At 46.9% G+C, this 25,324-nt stretch overlaps 1 protein-coding gene across 1 annotated transcript in view; it reads left to right on the forward strand.

Moving 5' to 3' along the window:
- Positions 1-25,324, forward strand: part of mamdc2a (MAM domain containing 2a) — a 249,100-nt gene that overhangs the window by 186,380 nt on the left and 37,396 nt on the right. Inside the window, exons 12-13 of the mRNA XM_085992348.1 lie at positions 19,153-19,409; positions 20,697-20,781. Of these exons, the coding sequence (XP_085848474.1) occupies positions 19,153-19,409; positions 20,697-20,781 (342 nt within the window). The remainder of the gene's footprint in view (positions 1-19,152; positions 19,410-20,696; positions 20,782-25,324) is intronic.

The following is a 25,324-nucleotide window of genomic DNA, read 5'->3' on the forward strand; positions in this document are numbered from 1 at the left end:
TCAGTCAGTAGTGGTGCTACCGAGCCACTCTTGGTGATGGATATTGAAGTCCCCCACTCAGAGTACATTCTGTGTCCTTGCTACTCTCAGTGCTTCTTCCAAGTGGTGTTCAACATGGAGGAGTACTGATTCATCAGCTGAGGGAGGGCGGTAGGTGGTAATCAGCAGGAGGTTTCCTTGCCAATGCTTGACCTGAAGCCATGAGACTTCATGGGGTCCGGAGTCAATGTTGAGGACTCCCAGGGCCACTCCTTCCCGACTGTATACCACTGTGCCGCCACCCCTGGTGGGTCTGTTCTGCCGTTGGGACAGGACATACCCAGAGATGGTGATGGAGGAGTCTGGGACATTGGCTGAAAGGTATGATTCTGTAAGTATGACTATGTCAGGCTGTTGCTTGACTAGTCTGTGGGACAGCTCCCCCAATTTTGGCAGAAGTACCCAGATGTTGGTGAGGAGGACTTTGTAGGGTCGACTGGGCTGGTTGCGTCGTTGACATGTCCGAAGCCGGTGCCGAGGTCGATGCTGGTTGGTCCGTCCAGTTTCATTCTTATTATTGTGTTTTGTAGCAGTTTGTTACAACTAAGTAGCTTGCTGGGCCATTTCAGAGGGCAGTTAAGAGTCAACCACATTGCTGTGGGTCTGGAGTCACATATAGGCCAGGCCAGGTAATGACGGCAGATTTCCTTCCCGAAAGGACATTAGTGAACCAAATGGGTTTTTACGACAATCCGATAGATGCATGGTTACTTTTACTATTACTAACTTTGTATTCCAGATTTATTTGTTGAGATAGCAGATCAGCCATGATCTTATTGAATGGAGGAGCAGGCTTGAAGGGCCGAATGGCCTACTCCTGCTCCTATTTCTTATGTTCGTATTCTTATGTTCATTAATAAATAGACATTCTTATTATGAACACAGCTAGCTTTTGCTAGTTACTTTATTGAGCACATGTGGAATAGTACAGTATCTGTAGAGGCTTCCATCTTGACTGCTGCCTTCTGGGTAGCCTAGTGCCTCATGGGTAATGTAGTCTTAATATATATACAGCTGGGTAGTGTAGTCTTATATACAGCTCTACACAGCTCTACGGCTCCACCTAGTGTCCACTATAGAATGACATGTTATTGATCGTTACATCCCCCTTTCTTTGAGGTTTAACAAAATCGATATCAATCAACTTTCAAGAAAACAATAAAGATAATATCAGTAACACTTTTGTTAGTGCTCTATAAACATAAACATTTTCAAAACAGTCAACACATTTTCAAAGCTTTACATTGTACTCAAAGATTAAGTCTATCAGGCTTTTTTACTTCACGTGTGGATCTTCTCAACACGGGTAAGTCTGATGTGTCTTCATGAGATTGTTCTGGCGGTGAATGACAAGATGCAGTTGCGGCATTGTCATCAATCTGCTCTTGTATAGATCGAGGTCTCCTTGCGATCTTTGCTTGGAGAGGGTTTCAGTGTTTCCTTCACTCTTCATGCCATAACTCTCAATGTAGTCAATGCACTCTCGAAAAACTGCTGGCAGCTGGATCCCATCATACAGCATAGTCCTCTCAGCAGCCTCGGCTAATGGAACACCAAAGATTGGCCTGAGGGAAGAAGGAGTATCCACCGGAACTGCTTCCTGCTCTGGTGCAGGCTTCTTCTTTTTCTTTTTCTCTTTCCACTGCTTAACAACATCTGCTGCGGTTATATCTTTGGACTTTTTCTCCTTGTGTTTTTCCTCTTTGTGCTTTTCTTCCTTTGGCTTCTCTTTGACCTTAAAGTCTTTTTCTTCTTGGAGAAACTAGGCTTTTTGAAGACATGGATACCCTTTGGCCATTTCATCCTTGATGGGCTCTCTGCTTCATCACCTGAGTCATCTGGTCTGCTTATGGCACAGTTTATACGGTAGACTCTCTTGACCAGTTCTAAGTCTTCACAAGCTTTGTCACCTAATAGTGAATCAAGTCTTTCAGCCACAACAGAAAACATGAGATGATGCACTTTGTCTTTGACTGTCACTTTAAGTCTGCATACACCTAAGCTATCTATTTTCTGTCCATTATAGCTCTTCAGTAGTACTGACTTTTTCTGTATTTTGGGCTTTTCTTTCATATTTTTTATGTCACTTATACTGATTAAGTTTGCTTTTGCCCCAGTGTCCAGTTTCAATGTAACTAATGCTCCATTTATCTGCAGTGGGATCATCCATTTGTCCACTTTTACTGCATTGACTTTATGTTCAGCATTGTCCATTTCTGAGGGCTGCACATTTTCTGTATCTTTTTTGATATCGTCACATGACACCATTCCTACAAAAAATGTCTCACTTAAATCAGTGTCCTCAATTACATAACTCGTTGCCCTTTCTTAGTTTGTACTTTTGAAAAGCATTGTTTGGCAAAGTGATTCTTTCCATTACACTTTGTGCACATTTTTCCAAACGCTGGGCATTGTCTTAACTGGTGTTTGTAACCATAGCGTTTACAATTAAAAATGTCATCCTCCGATTACTTTTCATTTCTGTTCTGCCCATGTTTCTTCCCCTTATAGGACACAGCACCGACAGCAGCATTATCACTCGTTACAATCGCATCATTATTGATTTCACTGAAAGTCTTCGCGTGCTTTCGAGCTAGCTCGCTGGCTTGGCATATTTTCACCGCATTTTCCAAATTTAGTTCGGTTTCTCCCAACAGACGTTCCCTGACTTTTTTATCATGAATACCAAACACAATCTGGTCACGAATCATGGATGCTTTGAGCTCAGAGACATTACATGTCTGTGCTTTCAGTTTCAGATCAGTTATAAAGCTATCAAAAGTCTCATTTTGCTGCTGTGTCCGAGAACAGAAGATGTATCTTTCATAGGTCTCATTCTTTTTGGGAGAGCAATGTGCATCAAATTTTTTTAGCACATCTTCTAATTTTTCTCTGTTCTCCACTGGATTAAATACAAATGTATTAAATACCTCTATCGCCTGTGGGCCTGCAACCGTAAGCAGCAACACTATCTTCCTTGCGTCTTGCTTCATACCGAATCCGATGGCTGCAATGTAAAGTTCGAATTGTTGTTTAAAAATCTGCCAATTGTAGTCGATTTTTTCCTCGAGATTCAAACGCTCTGGTGGCTTCAAATTCTCCATGTCACTTTTCACAATTTTCAGCAGATCTTCACCATCCTGGTACCATCTTATGTTCATTAATAAATAGACATTCTTATTATGAACACAGCTAGTTACTTTATTGAGCACATGTGGAATGGTACAGTATCTGTAGAGGCTTCCATCTTGACTGCTGCCTTCTGGGTAGCCTAGTGCCTCATGGGTAATGTAGTCTTAATATATATACAGCTGGGTAGTGTAGTCTTATATACAGCTCTACACAGCTCTACGGCTCCATTCCAGATTTATTTGTTGAGATAGCAGATCAGCCATGATCTTATTGAATGGAGGAGCAGGCTTGAAGGGCCGAATGGCCTACTCCTGCTCCTATTTCTTATGTTCATATGTTCTTATACCTGTCTTGGTTGCTTTTCTATTCATCCTTCTCTCTGTCTTTTATTTTCTCTCCACCTCTCTGTCTCTCTCTCCATTTCTTGCTCTGATTCTCACTGTGGCATCAGTTTTCTTCTCTTAATTAGGGCAGGAGGTGGTGGGTTGTCGATCGGTGAGGAGACACCGCTTAAAACCTACCTCCCTGACCAAGCTGTCCTAATATCTCTTTATGTGGTTCGCTGTCAAATTTTGTTTGCTAATCGCTCCTGTGAAGCGCCTTGGGACTTTTCACTTGTTACTTAAAGGTTTTCTTTGTTTTCCCATCTTCCATGTCCTTCCCCTTGTCTACATGGCCTTTAGTCAGAAGGTCATGGGTTCAAGTCCCACTCCAGAGACTTGAGCATAAAATCTAGGCTGACACTCCCAGTGCAGTACTGAAGGAGTGCTGTACTGTTGGAGGTGCTGGCCTAGAAATTCAGTTGGCGCCGTGCCAGGGCTTTAGCGCCGGAAATTTAGCGCCGGCGCTAAGTCCCCCTGCGCGCGCCAAAAATTCAGTAGCGCCGCGCCCAGACGGCTGCCGGCGCTACTGGCAGGCGTGAGCGCCTCCCAATGGGCGCTGACTGCCACATTGCGGCGCTAATCCGGCGCTGCGGGACCCGATGCGGTGCGGCAGGCTGGGGAAGTGCAGGCCTCCTCCTTCAGTTAAGGAGGAGCTGCCTGCACCCGCCCGCTGTCCGTTCAAATATTGAAAAAAATGAGCCCGGCACCTCGGACAAGTGCCGGGCTTGCAGGCCAGACGCATCTGTTCCGCGGGGGGGGGGGGTGGAGGAGTCCGGGGAGGGAGGTGCGGGCAGGCGGCCGGCGGGAAAGCGGCCGGCCGCCGCGCGACCTTAATGCGCCGGCGCTAACTCGGGGAGGACTCAGTTGAAAAAATCTTAGTTGCGGCTGCCACGGGCGAGGCGGCCGCAACTCAATTTCGGCGCTGGGGCCCGTCACCACGGCAACCGGGACGCTGCGCACACCGATGACGTCATCGGTGCCGGCGCAGCGCAACCGGTCTACCGCCGATTCTAGGGCCCCAGGGAATTTCTAAACTGGCCATAACTCCAGCGCTCGGCCCTCTAGCGCCTCAAATGCGGCGCTAAGGCTACTCAATTTCTAGGCCGCTGTCTTTTGGATGAGACGTTAAGCCAAGGCCCTGTCTGTCTTCTCAGGGGGACATAAAAGATCCCATAGCCATTATTTCGAAGAAGAGCAGGGTAGATTTCACTGGTGTCCTGGCCAATATTTATCCTTCAACCATCGCTAAAACTGGTTATTATCAAGTTGCTGTTTGTGGGAACTTGCTGTGCGCAAATTGGCTACCATGTTTCTTACATTACAATCTTCTTCTTAGGCAGTCCCTCGGAACCGAGGATGACTTGCTTCCATGCTAAAAATGAGTTCTCAGGTGACTGATGAGTCCAATGCGGGCCTACAGTCTCTGTCACAGGTGGGGCAGACGGTGGTTGAAGGGGCGGGTGGGTGGGGTGCTTGGGTTGACGTCCACTCCTTCCGCTGTTTGCGCTTGGCTTCCGCTTGCTCCCAGCGAAGAGACTCGAGGTATTCGGTGTCTTCCCGGATGCTTCTCCTCCACTTTGTGCGGTCTTGGGCCAGGGATTCCCAGGTGTTGGTGGGGATGTTGCACTTTTTCAAGGAGGCTGTGAGGGTGTCCTTGAAGCGTTTCCTCTGCCCACCTGGGGCGCTCCTGCCGTGTCGGGGCTCTGAGTAGAGCGCTTGTTTTGGGAGTCTCGTATCGGGCATGCGGACGATGTGGCCCATCCATCGGAGCTGATCAAGCGGGGTCAAAGCTTCGATGCTGGGGATGTTGGCCTGAGCGAGAACACTGACGTTGGTGTGCCTATCCTGCCAATGGATTTGCAGGATCTTGCGGAGGCAGCATTGGTGGTACCTCTCTAATGCTTTGAGGTGCCTGCTGTACATGGTCGATGTCTCTGGAGCATACAGGAGGGCGGCTATCACTACTGCTCTGTAGACCATGAGCTTGGTGCCGGGTTTGAGGTCCTGGTCTTCAAACACTCTCTTCCTCAGGCATCTGAAGTGACTACACTTCAACAATACTTCATTGACTGTAAAGCGCTTTGGGACGTCCTGAGGTGATGCAGACAAATGTGGTTCAGGTTCCAGGTGTTGTGCTATCACAAGTGTTCCAGTGGATCAGTATGTTAATCCAGGTGTCTACACCTGAACTGTGAGGGAGCCGATGTCCTCGGGGTAATATTTTCTAGGGCGGTTCGGGAGGATTTAAACTAATTTGGCAAGGGGATGGGAACCTAGGTAGTGGAAAAGAGGGAAGTCATATGAAGTCAGAAATAGATGGTAGAAAGGTGAGAAGCAATAAGCAAAGGAGAGAAACACAAAGGGCCAAACTAATTCATAATGAGAGTGTGAAAAAAGCAAGCCTGAAGGCTTTGTATCTTAATGCTAGAAGCATTAGGAACAAGGTGGATGAATTAGTTGTGGAAATAGAGGTAAACAAGTATGATTTGATTGGGATTACAGAAACGTGGCTGCAGGGTGGGCAAGGCTGGGAACTTAACATCCAGGGATATACAATATTTAGGAAGGATCGGCAAAAAGGTAGGGGAGGTGGGGTAGCATTGCTGGTAAAGGAGGGGATTAATGCAATGGAAAGGAAGGATATTAACTCGGATGAAACGGAATCTGTATGGGTAGAAATGAGAAATAGCAAGGGGAGGAAAACGTTAGTGGGTGTGATATATAGGCCTCCAAATAGTAATATGGAGGTGAGGGAAGGCATAAAAAGGGAAATTAGAGAAGCGTGCGATAAGAGCACAGCTGTCATCATGGGTGACTTTAATTTACATATTGATTGGACTACCCAAATTAGTAAAAATTCTGAGGAGGAGGAATTCCTGGAATGTTTTCGGGACGGTTATCTGGACCAATATGTCGAGGAGCCGACTCGAGATCAGGCCATTTTAGACTGGGTATTGTGCAATGAGAAGGGACTTATCAGCAATCTTCTTGTACGAGGCCCCTTGGGTCAGAGCGATCATAATATGATCGAGCTCTCAGTCGAGATGGAGAGTGAGGAAATTGAATCAGAGACTAAGGTCCAGAACTTAAATAAAGGGAATTACGAGGGTATGAGACGGGAATTGGGTAAGATTGATTGGGTGGTGTTTCTGGGGGGATTGACAGTGGATAGACAATGGCAAGCATTCAAAGATAGAATGGAAGAATTCCAGAACATGTTTATACCGGTTTGGCATAAAAATAAACCTAAAAAGGTGACTCAACCGTGGATAACGAGGGAAATTAGGGACAGCATAAAATCAAAAAAAAGGGCATATCAACTGGCAAAAAAAAGCACCAGACCGGAAGATTGGGGACAGTACAGGATACAGCAAAAGAGGACAAAGGGATTAATCAGGAAGGGGAAAATAGAATACGAAAGTAAACTTGCAGCAAACATAAAGACAGACTGCAAAAGCTTTTATCGGTATATCAGGAGGAAAAGACTGGTAAAATCCCAAGTCGGTCCCTTGCAGTCCGATTCGGGAGAATATATAATGGAGAATAAGGAAATGGCAGACCAATTAAACTCATACTTTGGTTCTGTATTCACAAAGGAGGACACAAATAACCTCCCAGGAATATCGGCAAACATAGGGACTAATGAGAGGGAGGAGCTGACAGAAATTAGTATCTCTAGGGATATGGTGTTGGGTAAGTTGAGGGGACTGAAGGCCGACAAATCCCCGGGGCCTGATAAACTACATCCTAGGGTACTTAAGGAGGTGGCCCTGGAGATAGCAGATGCTCTAAGGATCATCTTCCGGAACTCCATTGACTCGGGAACAGTACCCGTGGATTGGAGGGTAGCTAATGTTACCCCAATATTTAAAAAGGGGGGTAGAGAGAAAGCAGGGAATTATAGACCAGTAAGCCTTACATCGGTTGTGGGCAAAATGCTAGAGTCCATTATTAAGGATAAAATAGCGGAGCACTTGACAAATGGGGAAAGGATCGGACAGAGTCAACATGGATTTACAAAGGGTAAATCGTGTTTGACTAATCTGCTGGAATTTTTTGAGGAGGTAACTGGTAGAATAGATGGGGGAGAGCCAGTGGATGTGGTGTACCTTGACTTCCAGAAAGCCTTCGATAAGGTTCCACACAAAAGATTATCATGCAAAATTAAGGCTCATGGGATTGGGGGCAAAGTATTAACGTGGATAGAGAACTGGCTGGCGGATAGAAAACAGAGAGTTGGAATAAACGGCTCGTTTTCGGAGTGGCAGGCAGTGACCAGCGGGGTGCCGCAAGGATCTGTCCTGGGACCCCAGCTGTTCACAATATATATAAATGATCTGGATCAGGGAATTGGATGCAATATTTCCAAATTCGCTGACGACACTAAACTAGGAGGAGGGGTGGGCTCTGATGAGGATGTCAGGAGGCTACAGTGCGATTTGGACAGGTTGGGGGAATGGGCGGATACGTGGCAGATGCACTATAATGTGGATAAATGCGAGGTTATCCACTTTGGGGGTAAAAACAGGAGGGTAGATTATTATCTAAATGGCAATAGATTGGGAGATGGGGAAGTGCAGAGGGACCTGGGTGTTCTTGTGCACCAGTCACTGAAGGAGAGCATGCAGGTGCAACAGGCGATTAAGAAGGCAAATGGTATGTTGGCCTTCATATCAAGGGGGTTCGAGTATAGGAATAGGGATACCTTACTACAGCTGTACAAGGTGCTGGTGAGACCGCATCTGGAGTATTGTGTACAGTTTTGGTCGCCCCATCTGCGGAAGGATGTTCTTGCCATGGAAAGAGTGCAACGGCGATTCACCAGGCTGATACCTGGAATGGCGGGAATGACCTACGAAGAGAGATTAAATAGTTTGGGCTTGTACTCACTGGAGTTTAGAAGATTGAGAGGGGATCTCATCGAAACATATAAAATTATGGCAGGCCTGGACAGGCTGAATTCAGAGAGAATGTTTCCAATGGCCGGGGAGCACAGAACCAGGGGCCACAGTCTAAAAATAGCGGGCAAATCATTTAAAACAGAGATGAGGAAGAATTTCTTCACTCAAAGAGTGGTGAGCCTGTGGAATTCCCTGCCACAGAGGGCTGTGAAGGCTAATTCAATAAATATTTTCAAGAGAGAATTGGATATATTTCTGAAGGCTAAGGGGATTAAGGGTTACGGAGAAAAGGCGGGGACGGGGTACTGAACTGGTAAGATCAGCTATGATCTCAGACGAAGATCAGCCATGATCTCATTGAATGGCGGAGCAGGCTCGAAGGGCCGAATGGCCTACTCCTGTTCCTATCTCTATGTATCTATGTAATCCATCATAGTGCGGGGAAGTAGAAGTTGGGATTGTGCTTCTGATCTGCCTCTGCTTCCAGATCTTGATTAATGGGAATCACTGAGTAGGTGGAAGTTGCCTCCCCAGAGGGATGGAAGGTAAATTGAAGGGCTGGTCACCTCATGCACACCCGGGACCTTGTTCACGAAGTGGCACTGACAGTAGTCTGGGAACACTTGCTTGCGCATTCCCTTGGCCAGGGAATGGTATGTGATGCAAGGAGACTTTCATTAGAGAATTTTTTAAATATTCATTCACAGGATGTGGGCATTGCTGGCAAGGCCAGCATTTATGACCCATTCCTAGCTGACCTTGAAAATGTGGGACCTTGCTGTGCACAAATTGGCTGCCATGTTTATCTACATTACAACAGTGATTACACTTCAGAAGTACTTCATTGGCTGTAATGAGCCGCTTTCTTGAACCGCTGCAGTCCGTATGGTGAAGGTACTCCCACAGTGCTGATAGGTAGGGAGTTCCAGAATTTTGACCCAGTGACGATGAAGACTCGGCGATATATTTTTAAGTCAGGATGGTGTGTGACTTGGAGGGATACTTGGAGGTGATGGCGTTCCCATGCGGCTGCTGCCCTTGTTCTTCTAGGTGGTAGAGGTCATGGGTTTAGGAGGTGCTGTCAAAGAAGCTTTGGCGAGTTGCTGCAGTGCATCTTGTAGATGGTACACACTGCAGCCACAGTGCGCCGGTGGTGGAGGCAGTGAATATTTAAGGTGGTGGATGGGGTGCCAATCAAACAGGCTGCTTTGTCCTGGATGGTGTTGAGCTTCTTATGTGTTGTTGGAGCTGCACTTATCCAGGCAAGTGGAGAGTATGCCATCACACTCCTGACTTGTGTCTTGTAGATGGTGGAAAGGCTTTGGGGAGTCAGGAGGTGAGTCACTCCCCACAGAATACCCAGCCTCTGACCTGCTCTTGTAGCCACAGTATTTATATGGCTGGTCCAGTTAAGTTTCTGATCAACGGTAACCCCCATGACGAACTTTAAAGGAATACTGATCACCGCTCCATGGAAGTGGCAGCACACCAGAAGCCAAACCAAAGTTGGATGAAGTCATTTAAGTGTGTGCTTTTCCAGCCATCAGAACTGAAATTACAAGGTTCCATGAGGCTGTGTTTTGAAAGGCACAAGTTGAATCATTTAATCTCAAGGCAGACATACCAAGATGCTCGTCCCTCCCCTCTTGAAGGCACAGTTTTGTACTGGAATATGATTCCAGCTGCCCTCTTGTACTTTGTCCAAGCAATAATTCATCACAGATGAGTGATATGTTTACATATTCAACTGTGTGAGCTTTCACAGCGGAGCCTGATCCTATCCTCATCCAAATTACGCACAACTTTCCAGCAAGGATACCTGGATAGTAACCAGGTGCAGGAAAGCTGACATTACTTCCTCCCGCTCCCCCACCCCCTCCTCCCTAGTCCGGGAATGCTGAGGCCAATTGTAGCACAGACCATCAAAGTCAGCACAGCCCAGGAACTCTCCTGAACTGTATGGCTCAGTTCTATACTTGGGGGAACTGGGAGGAGATGCTTTAATGACTTCCCTTGAAATGAAAGTTTTCCACACAGCCCCATTTCTGCTACCCGTCCCCCCGTCTCCGCCACCCCCACCACCCCCCCCCCCACACCTACCCCCACCACCACCACCGCCCTCCACAGCCTGAGTGGAATTCACCATTAAACCTAGAAAGTTGGGTTCAGGTGTGAAATGAATAGAATATATTTCCATGGATAGTATTTGAAAGGAAGGCAGAATAAAATTCATTATACGATAACTGGTAAAATACAACAACAACAACTTGCATTTATATAAAAGCAAAATACTGCAGATGCTGGAAATCTGAAATAAAAACAGAAAATGCTGGAAATGCTCAGCAGGTCAGGCAGCATCTGTGGAGAGAGAAACAGAGTAAATGTTTCAGGTTGATGACCTTTTGTCAGAACTGGAAAAAGTTAGAGATGTAACAGGTTTTAAGCAAGTACAGGGGCAGGGAAAGGGGGGAGGGGAGGAAAGAACAAAAGGGAAGGTCTGTGATAGGGTGAAAGGCAGGAGAGATTAAAGGACAAAAGGGATGATGGTGCGAGGCAAAAGAGGGTGGTAATGGGACAAGTAAAGAAACAAAAGATGCGTCTAGAGCAATGTTCCCTTCCTCCATGGCCGCGCAATGCTCCAGGGAACCCGCGCAGCTGGCTTGCTGGTTTTTCAATACATGGTATTGAAGTACACGGTATTCTGAATGGCTCAGGCGGCGCAAAAAAATTTGAGGCAACTGGGAATAGTAGAATCAACTATAGCTGCCGTCCAAAAAAATGGGGGCAAAGGTTATGATCAGAAATTGTTGAATTTAGTGTTGAGTCCAGAAGGCTGTAAAGTGCCTCATCGAAAGATGAGTGTCTTGTTTTACACACTTTGTATAAAACTAATAAATTGCAGGACAATAGAGTATTACAGTTTAACTCTTTTATTAAGCATTAGGTCTGTGATCTTACTCATACAGCACCAGTGGGAAAAAGCCTGGCATTAGGACCCCTAGCCTGGGTCTTCAAAACAAGAGCAGTCCTTACAGATGCCTGCAGGCCAATGACAACTCAGCATGTGATCATATGTGAATATAATAGGTATTCCTTACAGATGCCTGCGGGCCAATGATAATTCAATATGCAAATGTTACATCCCCTTTCTTTTAAAAGAAAAATGTTATGCATTACTTTTAAACCTTCTTCTACATAATGTTCTCGGTAGCATAAACATATAAGTAAACTCAGCATTTAACTAGCACTGAAAACATCTCAACGGTTCAATAACGATGTAAAGTTTTTTTTTAGGGCAGCGATCCGCCTACACCCTTTGACAGTTCACAAGTCAAGGATAACTCTAGGCTTGACCTCTCGTCCCGACCTTGTGTGGTATGAAACTGAGCATGCTCCTCAATCGGTCAATAATTCAGGTTCAGGTTTAGGTTCAGGTAAGTATGATGTGTTTTGTGTATTGCTCTGTTCATCACACTCTGTTGAACTGATCCTCTCGTCGGAATGACGGTGTTGTTCCTTGGTGTTCAGGAGGTGCCTGCAATTGCGGCGGTACACCTGTCCTTCTGGGGTGCGGATGTGATACGATCGCTCAGTGTCAGCTGGCTGGATGACGACTGCTGGCTTCCAGTAGTCATGCTCCTGGATTCTGACGGATTCTCCATTGTGCAGCGGCGGCAGTAGTCTAGCTGACCTGTCATAGTATCTCTTTTGGTGTTGCTGTCTCTGCACGCGTTTTGCATGCACTTGCTTGCAGCTGATAACCTCTGGCTGCAGCTGCTGGTTTGTGCTTGGAAGGATTGAGCGAAGTCTGCGGCTCATCAACAGCTGTGCTGGTGACTTGAAGTTGTCAACCGGAGTGTTGCGGTACCCAAGGAGACTGATGTAGGGGTCTCTTTTGTCCGCTTTGGCTTTGTCCATGAGTGTTTTTGCAATCTGGACAGTTTTTTCAGCAAGGCCATTACTTTGAGGGTAATGTGGGCTTGATGTGATATGTGTGAAATCCCATGCCTTGGCAAACGACTCGAACTCTTTTGATTTGTATTGGGGGCCATTGTCTCAGACTAAAGTCTCTACCATGCCATGCCTGGCAAAGGCTGCCTTTAGCTTGTGGATCACAGCTGCAGATGTGGTGCTGTGAAGCTTGTCCAGTTCAAAAAATCTGCTGTAGTAATCAACAGTCACTATGTAGTCCTCGTTGTTCCATTTGAACAGATCCGTTGCCGCGACCTGCCAGGGCCTATCTGGGATATGGTGAGGTATCATGGGCTCTTTGACATTTGATGGGCGCCGTTCTAGACAAATGGAACATTTTCCGACAATGTCCTCAATGTGTTTGCACATTCCGGGCCAAAACATAATGTCACGTGCTCTTTGTTTACATTTTTCCATGCCCATATGTCCAGCATGAATTTTTGTCAACATCTCTTCTCTGAGACTGGTAGGAATGATGATCTTCTCCCCTTTGAAGATGATTCTGTTGATTTGTGACAGTTCGTCTCTGTGGTTCCAGAATTCAGATATGCTCTGAGGGCATTTCCTCCTTTCCTCAGGCCATCCTTCATGTATGACTTTGCTCAGCAGTGTGAGTTGTGCATCTTTCTCTGTTCCTGCTCAGATCTCCTTCAGTTTTGAGTCACTCACAGGTAAGCTGTTGTACACCATGTGCACCTGCACATCCATGCCTTCACTGAGGCTGGTAGCTAAGAGACTTTCTGGAGAGCGTGTCTGCGACAGGAATGTCTTTGCCTGGACGGTGAATGATTGTGAAGTCGTACTTCTGTAGCTGAAGGATCATTCTCTGTAGCCTTGGTGGGGCTGCGGCTAGTGGTTTCCTCATGATTGACTCGAGGGGCTTGTGGTCGGATTCCACAATGACTTGTCGGCCATAGACGTACTGGTGGAAACGCTTACATCCAAACAGAATTGCATATAGCTCTTTCTCGATTTGAGCATAGTTGATTTCACTGTCTGTGAGAGATCTGGAAGCGTAGTCGATGGGCTTTCCTTCTTGCAGTAATACTGCACCTAGTCCGTACTTTGACGCGTCCACTTGTAGTCTGAGCTCTTTGTTGGGGTCGAAGTAGGCAAGAACTGGTCCTGGTTCTCTGGTGATTAGGTCTTTCATTTTCTGAAATGCTGTGTCATGTTGTTTGTCCCACAGGAACTCATTGGATTGTTTGAGCAACTGACGCATGGGTGCGTTGATTTCGGAGAGGCTCGGGGCAAACTTGGCTAAGTAGTTAACCATGCCTAGTACTGTCTCTAGCTCTGTGCGGTTCTTCCGCGGCTCCATCTTCTTGATGGCGGCAATTTTCTCTGGATCCGGCTTAATGCCATCAGTTGAGAGGCGATGCCCGAAATAACTGATCTCGGTGGATCCGATTATGCTTTTCTCGCAGTTGAGCTGGGTACCTTTCTCCCGTGATCTTTGCAGCATCGCACGGAGGTTCCTGTCATGTTCCTCTCTATTCCTGCCATAGATGAGGATGTCGTCTACGATTGCGACTACTCCATCGAGGCCTTCATAGGTTTCGTCGATCTTCCGCTGGAATTCATCCTGAGCTGAGATAAGACCAAATGGTAAATGCAGAAATCGGTAGCATCCAAATGGTGTGTTGAACGTTGTTAGCTTAGATGACTCTTCTGTGAGTTTGATAGTCCAGTATCCTGATCGTGCGTCCATTACACTGAAGTAACGTGCTCCCACTAGCTTGGGTGTGATGTCATCTAGCGTTGGTAGAGGGTAGTGAGAGCATTTGATAGCCTTGTTCAAATCTCTGGGGTCGAGACAGACTCTGAGCTTGCCTGTACGTGGTTTCTCAACCACTACTAACGCGTTGACCCACTCTGTCGGTTCTGTTTCCTGGACGATGATTTCTGTATTCCCCATGCTCTGCAACTCCTCCTTCAGGTGGCTACGTAGAGCAAGGGGTATCCTTCTCGGTGGGCAAACCACAGGGGTTGCTGCTGGGTCAAGGTGAATAGTGAAAACATCAGCAAACTCCTCCATGACTGTCTGCTTCTCAACTGGTGCTGTCAATGATAGCACTAGCTTGACGAGGTCCATGTCTAAACATGCCTTTAGACCTAGCACTGGAGGTGCTCGAGTGTCAACAATGTAAAAGTCCAACATCATGTCGCTTTCTTTGTACTTGCATTTCATCACGCATGTGCCTTTTACAATGAGCTGCTCACCCCCATAGCTGGTCAGTCTGCGTGAGGTGGGCTGTAGCTCACACTCATCCTTCAAGCTGTGATACTCACTCAGAGGAATTACATTAACCTGAGCTCCAGTGTCTAGTTTAAACTTAAGCTCTTTGCCCTGTTTTCCTATCTCAATATCTGCAAAGGCTTGCTCAGTCTCTGAAATCTGTTTTTTCTGTAACACAGAATCAATAAACAGTTCCTCTGCATTTGGCTCTCTATCTGGCATTTGGCTGTCACTCACTGTGTGTACTGCATTCCAAAAACAGTCCTGCAAACTTTAGCAAAGTGGTTCCGTTTACCGCATTTAGTACATTGCCTTCCTTTGGCAGGGCAGTACTCCTTTTCTCCATGAATCTTGTTTCCACACTATCCACAGTTTTTGAAGCGTTTTATGTCTGTGTCGCTCATTTTTAGAACTCTCTCTATTCTTTCTGTTCTGAAACACACTCTCTGGGCGGTGTTCTTTGGTGTGTGTCTATTAACTGCGTGCACTGTCTGTTCACGCGAGCTGCTCGTGGCGCCAGTTATGGTTTTCAACTGTGCTTGGGCTATCTCATGCGATCTAGCTATGTCCATAGCTTTGTCCAGCGTTAGCCCGGACCCAACATTCAAAAGTTTCTCTCTCACTTTAGCTGAATGTATTCCAAACACAATGCGGTCTCTGACCATCTCATCTTTATCTGCATATTCACAATCTTTTACCAGCAGTTTTAACTCAGTCACGAACTGTTCAAACGACTCACTAGCTCCTTGTACTTTCTCCTGAAACTTGTACCTAGCGAATATCGTATTTGTCTTGGGCATCACATATGGTTCAAAACGGTCAAAATAACTTTTCAGTACGTTTGCTTCATCCGTGGTGAGAGACCATGTGTTAAAAATGTCTCTCCCTTTTTCTCCGATCCACAGGAGTAGGTAGCTGCATCTTTCTTCCTCCCCTTTGCATTTCAACGGACCCGAGAACATCAATTCCATGTGTTGCTTGAACTTGCGCCATTCTCCACCTAAGTTCAAAGATCCCCAATCCATTCGAGGCAAGGGAGCTCCAACGATGTCCATTTCAAATTCCTGTTCTGACACCATGTCTTGTTTTACACACTTTGTATAAAACTAATAAATTGCAGGACAACGGAGTATTACAGTTTAACTCTTTTATTAAGCATTAGGTCTGTGATCTTACTCATACAGCACCAGTGGGAAAAAGCCTGGCATTAGGACCCCTAGCCTGGGTCTTCAAAACAAGAGCAGTCCTTACAGATGCCTGCAGGCCAATGACAACTCAGCATATGATCACATGTGAATATAATAGGTATTCCTTACAGATGCCTGCGGGCCAATGATAATTCAATATGCAAATGTTACAATGAGTTGCTGTTCCTCGAGCTTCATTGGAACAATGTAGGAGGCCATGGTCAGAGAGGTCAGAGTGGGAGTGGAGAATTAAAGTGACTTGCAATTATATAGTGCCTTTAACATAGTAAAACGTCCCAAAGAGTTTCACAGGAGAGTTATCAAACACTGAGCCATATAAGGAGATATTAGGACCGGTGACCAAAACCTGGTCAAAGAGGTAGGTTTTAAGGAGCGTCTTAAAGGAGGAAAGAGAGGTAGCAAGGCGGAAAGGTTTAAGGAGGGAATTCAGAGCTTCAGAGACATAGAAACAGAGAAACATAGAAGATAGGAGCAGGAGTAGGCCATTCGGCCCCTTGAACCTGCTCCGCCATTTAATGAGATCATGGCTGATCATCCAAATTCAGCATCCTGTCCCTGCTGTATCCCCATATCCCTTGATCCCTTTAGCCTTAAGAAATATATCTAACTCCTTCTTGAATATATTTAATGAATTAGCCTCAACTGCCTTCTGTGGTAGAGAATTCCACAGTTTCACCACTCTCTGGGTGAAGAAATTCCTCCTCATCTCTGTTCTAAATGGCTTACCCCTTACCTTTAGACTGTGACCCCTGGTTCTGGACTTCCCCGCCATCAGGAACATCCTTCCTGCATCCAGTCTGTCTAGTCCTGTTAGAATTTTATATGTTTCAATGAGATCCCCTCTCATTCATCTAAACTCCAGCGAATATAAGCCCAATCGACCCAATCTCTCCTCATACGTCATTCCTGCCATCCCAGGTATCAGTCTGGTGAATCTTCGCTGCACTCCCTCCATGGCAATAACATCCTTCCTCAGATAAGGCGACCAAAACTGCACACAGTACTCAAGGTGTGGTCTCACCAAGGCCCTGTACAACTGCAGCAAGACATCCTTGCTCCTGTACTCGAATCCTCTCGCTATGAAGACCAACATACCATTTGCCTTCTTAACCGTCTGCTGCACCTGCATGCTTACCTTCAGCGACTGGTGCACAAGGACACCCAGGTCTCGTTGCACTTCCCCTTCTCCCAATCTATTGCCGTTCAGATAATAATCTGCCTTCCTGTTTTTGCCACCAAAGTGGATAACCTCGCATTTATCCACATTATACTGCATCTGCCATGAATCTGCCCAATCACCCAACCTGTCCAAATCATACTGGAGTTTCTCTGCATCCTCCTCACAGTACACATGCCCACCCAGCTTTGTGTCGTCTTCAAACTTGGAGATATTACATCCAGTTCCCTCGTCTAGATCATTAATATATATTGTGAATAGCTGGGGTCCTATCACCGATCCCTGCGGTACCCACTAGCCACTGCCTGCCACTCGGAAAAAGACACGTTTATTCCAACTCTTTGCTTCCTGTCTGCCAACCAGTTCTCTTTCCAAGTCAGTACCTTACCCCCAATCCCATGTGCTTTAACTTTACACGCTAATCTCTTATGCGGGACCTTATCGAAAGCCTTCTGAAAGTCCAAATACACCACATCCACTGGTTCTCCCTTATCTATTCTACCAGTTACATCCTCAAAAAATTCCAGTAGATTAGTCAAGCACAATTTACCTTTTGTAAATCCATTTTGACTTTGTCCGATCCTGTCACTGTTTTTCAAGTGCTCTGCTATTACATCTTTTATAATGGACTCTAGCATTTTCCCCACTACCGATGTCAGGCTTACCGGTCTATAATTCCCCGTTTTCTCTCTACCACCTTTTTTGAATAGTGGGGTTACATTAGCTGCCCTCCAATCCATGGGAACTGTTCCAGAGTCTATAGAATTTTGGAAGATGATCAGCAATGCATCTATTATTTCTAGGGCCACTTTCTTAAGTACCCTAGGATGTAGATTATCAGGCCCTGGGGATTTATCGGCCTTCAATCCCATCAATTTCCCTAACACCATTTCCCTACAAATACTGATTTCATACAGTTCCTCCCTCTCATTAGACCCTATGTTCCCCAACATCTCTGGAAGGTTATTTGTGTCCTCCTTTGTGAAGACAGAGCCAAAGTATGTATTTAATTGGTCTGCCATTTCTTTGTTCCCCATTATAAATTCCCCTGATTCTGACTGTAGATTCTGACACAGCTGCCAGTGGTGGAGCGATTTCAATCGAGGATGTGCAAGAGGATAGAATTAGAGGAGCGCAGAGATCGCGGAGGGTTGTAGGGCTGGAGGAAATGATAGAGATTGGGAGGGGCGAGGTCATGTTGCTTTACACCTGTCTCTTGTAGTCCCGATTGTTAATATTGGGGCAGTAATTCCTCCCCAAACGCGTGAGTACGGAAGGGGTACTCACGCGTCTGGCTGGAGGAAATGCCGGTTTTCAGCATGCACAGCGCAGGCGCTGAAAACCGGCATTTCCTCTCCTCTAACCCAAGAGGTGAAGAGGCTAGCGCGTGCGCTGTAGGGGGCAGCGCGTGCGTCTTGGATTTCCTCTGTTTTGGGGGATTTACGCATGTGTAAAGGCCTCTGGTCTTTACGCTTGTAAAAAGCACACGTAAGTATTTATTTTTACAGGTAAGTGGTGTTTTAGTGCAATTTAGAATCTTTTTTCCACAGGTTTATTATTTTAAAGAATCTACAATAAGGTAAGTTTAGTTTTAGACCCTTTTTATTAAAAATTTATTTTTTCAAAAAAAAATTATTGTTTAAATTTTTTTTTAAACTTATTTATACTTAATTTAATGATTGGGATGTTTTTTAAATTTTTATTTAAAGTTTAAGTAGTGTTTTGGGACCCCGTAGTTTTCATGAGTTTGACAGCTCTTACTGTCAAACTCATGAATGAGTTTCCCCTCCCCTGATTGGCTGCACAGTGCTCACCTGATCCGAGCCGGCACATCGCACTAACTACGCCGCTGGGTCAGGTTAGCACAGCGCGCCGACAGCTGAACCGGGCCTGTGAAAGGAAATGCAAGCAGGCCCGGGCTTCAGATGTCAGCGCGCAGGGTGAGTGCACATCGGGGGCTTGCACGCGCGGCAAGCTCCCGATCCTAATTTCAGGGCCATTAACTAAAGGGCAATAGGTAGGGATTGTATTTCCCAAGAACGAGGGGTTTATTTCAGAGCAGGATGCCTGCAATCTAACCTATTGAAAACCTTTTATTTAGGGCGCTACATGTACATTGAGGCCTCTCATATGAGGCATGGATACAATGCACGTTTGTTGTCGTGGCAACTGCGCGGATTCACTGGCAACCAGTGTTTGATGTTCTTCTACCACATGTATGGAATTGGAACTGGATCGCTAAACATTTACTTAAAGAAGGAGAATGCTCAAGAAACTCTCATTTGGAAAAGAAGAGGAGAACAGAGTATATCTTGGATGAAAGCCTCCATAGAATACAAGTGTGAGCAAAAACATCAGGTTAGTTGGCGTTAATACGCTGTATATTTAGGAATGGCCTGTGCAGCAAGTTAGCATACAAAGCCTGGCATTGAATCCCACCCAGATTGATGAAGACTTCTATTGTGAAAGTAGTTTGGCCAGTTACTGGTTATCATGTTCCCATGGTACAAAACTTTATAGCTAAAGTAGCGTTAAATTGGCGGTCTCGGTTAGAGAGGATACAGGATGGCAAGTTACGGAAAGGGGGGAAATGTCAACACTGGCGAAGTAGGTGATGTTCTTCCGAGGTTGGGGGTTACGGCACATCATTGGAGCCAAGCACAGCGAGCTTTGCTCTGCATCTAACCATGCTATGCCTAACCTGGGAGTGTTTAATAACCGTTAGCCTGTGTTCCATTCCCCAGCACCAGAAAAATCACAAGTAAATGCTATTTTATTTTCAGTAAATCAAACATATTTATTCCCACTATTGATTCTACCACATCCAAAACTAAACAGAGGCTCCGGTTTCACCTTTTCAGAATAGACTATTGCATTGTGCAATGTTCCTTAGCTGGAAACCACACTACTGGTAACAATCATAGCTGGAAGTGCTGACTCAGGCTGTACTCGAGGTGAAAGGCAACTAAATTGATCCCTTCTCATTCGTTTTTTGACGCGTTTTTTTATCGTGCAAAACAAATCATCTTCGCTGTAAATAATGTTCTTCTGTATTTTGTTGTGATCAAGCCTAATCAAATGGTTCTTCTTGTTGCGATTTCCTAGTTGAGACAGAATTATTGGCAGTAATAAGCTATACAGCTACAAGCTGGGATCAGGCTGTCTGAAGCTCAGATCCCTTTGGGAAATTAAAAAGGAGGAGAGTATTTCATCTTGTCGGTTTGGCCTGAATTAGAATCCAGATCCATGGAGTGAAAGGGCAGTGTACTAAAGGTTACTCACTTCTACCGCCCCCCGCCCCCCTCCACCCCCTCAACAAAAAAGTTGGATAACTAAAGTATTGTTTAAAAAGTTGAAATGGAAGCAGGCCATTTGGCCCACCGTGCCTGTGCCAGCTCTTTGAAAGAGCTATCCAATTAGTCCCACTCCTCCCCATTACTCTTTCCCCCATAGCCCTGCAAATGTCCCCCCATCGAATATATATCCAATTCAGATTGCCAGCATCCACAGTATTTTGCTTTTGTATTGATCCAATTCCGTTTTGAAAGTTACTATTGAATCTGCTTCCACCGCCCTTTCAGGCAGTGCATTCCAGATCACAACAACTCGCTGCTGAATTTACAAATAAATATTTTTCTTTTTCAGATTGTCTTTGAAGCGATTCGTGGCCTGTCAATAAACAGCGACATTGCAATAGATGACATTTTATTTGAAAACGGACCATGCAAAGGTACATCTTTGAACCAACACTCAATAACTGTATTCAGAAATGTAACCCATCCCAGGTTAAACTAGGTTTAAGCTTTCGGATTTGAGGGTTAAATCCCAATAATTACTGTGAATGAGATGAGTTTCACCTCCAAAATTAAGCGAAAAAACTCAAAGGCATCAGCACTTGAAGGGGAAAAGTTTGCAGGGCTGTGGGGAAAAAACTGGGGGAGTGGGACTAATTGGAGAGCTCTACCAAAGAGCCGGCACAGACATGATGGGCCGAATGTGATGTGACGCTGTTGGACCCAGGAAGACTGTCATCTTCTCTGTCCCAACAGTCAGCAGCAACTAAAAGCGCTGATATACCTATCAATTCGTCCAATGAAAAGCGACGAGTTAAGAAAGTAACTATAGGTTTTTATTGACTAAATAACAGAGCCCACCCTCGTGGGTGATCGGATCCAAGAAGGTGGTAGAGGCGGCCATTCGCCTCGAAGGCGGTATACTGGCGGTCCTCGGAGCGGATAGGGAGTTGGTGGTAGGCCGACTTAAGGTCGATGGTAGAGAATACCCGGTATTGAGCAATCTGATTGACCATATCAGATATGCGGGGAAGGGGGTATGCGTCCAGCTGGGTGTACCGGTTTATGGTTTGGCTGTAGTCGATGACCAGGCGGTTTTTATTGCCGGTCTTAACGACTACAACCTGGGCACGCCAGGGGCTGCTGCTCCCCTCGATGATGCCCTCCTTCAGGAGACGCTGCACCTCAGAGCTAATGAAAGCTCTGTCCCCGGCGCTGTACCGCCTGCTCTTGGTAGCGACGGGTTTGCAGTCGGGGGTGAGGTTAGCGAACAGGGAAGGTGGCGGGACCTTGAGGGTGGATAGGCCGCAGGTGTTACGCGGTGGGCGATTTAAAGGCTGCTGGTTGTCGACTGTGAGCGGGGGGAGGGGTCCACCGTATGCTAGAGTGACGCTTTGGAGGTGGGATTGAAAATCCAGCCCTAGTAGGACGGCAGCGCATAGCTGGGGCAGGACGAGGAGTTTAAAGTTTTTATACTCCGTGCCCTTAACCGACAGGGTCACAACACAGTAGCCGCTGATGTCTGTGGCGTGGGACCTCGATGCCATCGAGATCCGGTTGCGCGTTGGCTGGACAGTGAGGGAGTAGTGGCTCACCGTGTCTGGATGTATGAAGCTCTCCGTGCTTCCGCTGTTGAACAGGCAGGTCGTGGCGTGGCCGTCTACTTTGATGTCCATCATTGACTTGGACAGCTGATGCGGGCGAGCTTGGTCTAGCGTGACGGAGGCTAGTGTGTGGCTGAGCGGGTCGCTGTAGTCTGTAGGTGAAGCGGTCGTCAGGTCTGGAGGTAAGGTGGTGGTCGAGCGTGGTGGGTAAAATGGAGGCGCCCACGAGGTGGGGCAAAATGGCGGAGAAGATGGCTGCCCCCACAACCCACATGAGGCACTGCTGGCGTCGGTTGCCTGGATCAAAGATGGCCGCCCCCATTGCTCATCTGTGGCCTTGATAAAAGATGGCCGCCCCCACAGTTCGCATGAGGCACTGCTGGCCTCTGCTGCTCTCCCTCTGCAGGCCTTCGCGAAGTGGCCTTTCTTCAGGCAGCTGGAGCACGTCGCGTTTTTGGCTGGGCAGCGCGACCTCGGGTGTTTCGCCTGTCCACAGAAGAAGCAGCCGGCGGCCCGGTCGTGGGGCTCCGATGTCGCAGCCGGTACCGGGGGTGGCGGTCCCGATCGGGTCCGGGACGCCGACGCTGAGGTAGGTCCCGGGGGCGGCGCTACGAGGGGTATTGCGGTCGGGGTCGGGCCCGAGTCCCAGAGTCGCGAACTGTACCTGGAATACACCTCGAGGTCCCGCTGGGTCACTTCTAGGGAGTAGGCCAAGGCTGCAGCTGAGTTCAGGTCGAGGTCCTTTGATTCCAGCAGTCTCTGCCGTGAGTAGTCGGACCGAAGGCCTTTCACGAAGGCATCGCGGATGTTATCTTCAGTGTTTTCTGCAGCCAATACTGCTTTAAAGTCACAGTCCCTGCCGAGTGTTCGTAGCGCCCGTAAAAATTCAGCTACAGACTCTCCTGGCTGTTGCGGGCGGGATCTTAGGAGGTGTCTGGCATACATGGAATTTACCGGGCTCCGGTATTGCTGTTTCAGTAGGTTGATAGCGGCCTCGTAAGTAGTAATGTCCTGGATGAGTGCGTATACTTTAGGGCTCGCTTGGGCGGTCAGAACTCTTAGTTTGGATCTCTGAGGGACGCCGGATTCTTCCAGGTAGGATTCGAAGCAGCACAGCCAGTGTTTGAAGTCGAGGGCTGCGTTTGTTGCTTGTGGGTTTAGATCCAGGTACGGTGGTTTGAGGGCTCGCAGCCAAGCCGGCTGCTGTGGCTGTTGTAGCTGGGCATCTGGCTGGTCGTTTGGCTGCTCCGTTGACTGGTTGTTTGGCTGCTCAAGTGACGACATTTTAAAATTTAGTCAATAAAATTGATATACCTATCAATTCGTCCAATGAAAAGCGACGAGTTAAGAAAGTAACTATAGGTTTTTATTGACTAAATAACAGAGCCCACCCTCGTGGGTGATCGGATCCAAGAAGGAGGAATACCAGCCAGTCGACCACCTTTATACCCGGGCAGGTAGGTGGAGCCATGGGCGGAGTCGGCAGTGGTCAGCCCAGGTATAGCAGCGTGACAAGAGGCGACCTCGTACAGTGATACAACAATGTGAACAGTGATAACTATAGGGAAACGATCTAACAGTGATAACTATAGTGTAACGATAGTAAACGGTAAAAGTGGTTTACCACAAGCGCACTTTCAATTCCCTGTCTCATGCACAGGTATCACATACTATGCTTGTTGAAGCCCATGGGATAAAAGGGGCAGCAGCAACATGGATTCACAATTGGCTAAGGGATAGAAAACAGAGAGTTGTGGTGAATGGCTGTTTTTCAGACTGGAGGGAGGTATACAGTGGCGTTCCCAAAGGATCAGTACTAGGACCTCTGCTGTTTTTGATGTACATTAATGACTTGGACTTGGGGGTACAGGGCACAATTTCAAAATTTGCAGGTGACACAAAACTTGGGAGTGTAGTAAACACTGAGGAAGATAGTAATAAACTTCAAGAAGACATAGACAGGCTGGTGGAATGGGCGGACACATGGCAGATGAAATTCAATGCAGAGAAGTGTGAGGTGATACATTCTGGTAGGAAGAATGAGGAGAGACCATACATACTAAATGGCACAATTTTAAAGGGGGTGCAAGAACAGAGAGACCTGGGGGTGCTTGTGCTCAAATCTTTCAAGGTGGCAGGACAGGTTAACAAAGCAGTTCATAAAGTATATGGGATCCTGGGCTTTATAAATAGAGGCATAGAATACAAAAGTCAGGAAGTTATGCTAAACTTATATAAAACACTAGTTCGGCCCCAGCTGAAGTATTGTGTCCAATTCTGGGCAACACGCTTTAGGGAGGACGTGAAGGCTTTGGAGAGGGTACAGAAGGGAATTATTTGAATATTTCCAGGGATGAGGGATTACAGTTACGTGGATAGACTAGAGAAGCTGGGGTTGTTCCCTTTGGAGCAGAGAAGGCCAAGAGGAGATTTGATAGAGGTGTTTTAAATCATGAAGGGTTTAGATAGAGTAAATAAAAAGAAACAGTTTCCAATGGCTGAAGGGGCGATAACCAGAGGGCACAGATTCAAGGTGATTGGCAAAAGAACCAGAGGCGACATAAGGAAAAACTTTTTTTACGCAACGAGTGGTTAGGATGTGGAATGTACTGCCTGTTAGGGTGGTGGATACAGATTCAATAGTAGCCTTCAGAAGGGAATTGGATAAATACTTGAAGGAGAAAAAATTGCAGGGATATGGGGAAAGAGTGAGGGAATAGGACTAACTGGATTGCTCTTCGAAAGAGCCGGTGCAGATGCGATGGGCTGAATGGCCTCCTTCTGTGCTGTACTATTCTAAGATTCTATGGGGGGAAAATTGGGTGGCGCGCTAACATCGCTGGGGCGCTAATTTTAGTGCCCCGAGAAAGTTAGCGCCCCTGCTCTGTAAATTCAGTAGTAGCGCTCCAAGCAGGAGGTGGGGCACTACTGGAAGAACTCCACCTCCTTCTTGGGGCACTACTACTGAAGATGCGCGTCGGCACATAGCGCCACGGTATTGCAGGCCTCCTCCCCTGATTAAAGGGGAGGGACCTAGCGCTGCATGCACCGGGGCCCTGCTGGACCACCGGGGAGCAGGGTGCCCGGAAAACAGCCTAGCACTCATGAGGAGTGCCGAGCTGAGTGATCGCAGCCGGCACCCCGAGGAAAAAAGTGAAAGGGGGGCAGGTGCTGGCAGTCGGCCAAAATAAAATTGGCCCCCCGACACCTGCCCTTTTATTACCACCGCCACTGCTGCAAAAACACCCCTTGATCCTGTCAGACATATCATCCGGCGGTAGGTCAGGGGGCGCAAGGGAAGTTTACGGCTGGGACGCAAGCAGTGTGCAAGCGGGGCGCTGCGCACGGCGATGACGTAATCGCCGGCGGCGCAGCG

This window comes from Somniosus microcephalus, chromosome 1 (genome assembly GCF_052327205.1).
Source record: "Somniosus microcephalus isolate GS21.2 chromosome 1, FLI_Smic_1.0, whole genome shotgun sequence".
NCBI lineage: Eukaryota > Metazoa > Chordata > Chondrichthyes > Squaliformes > Somniosidae > Somniosus > Somniosus microcephalus.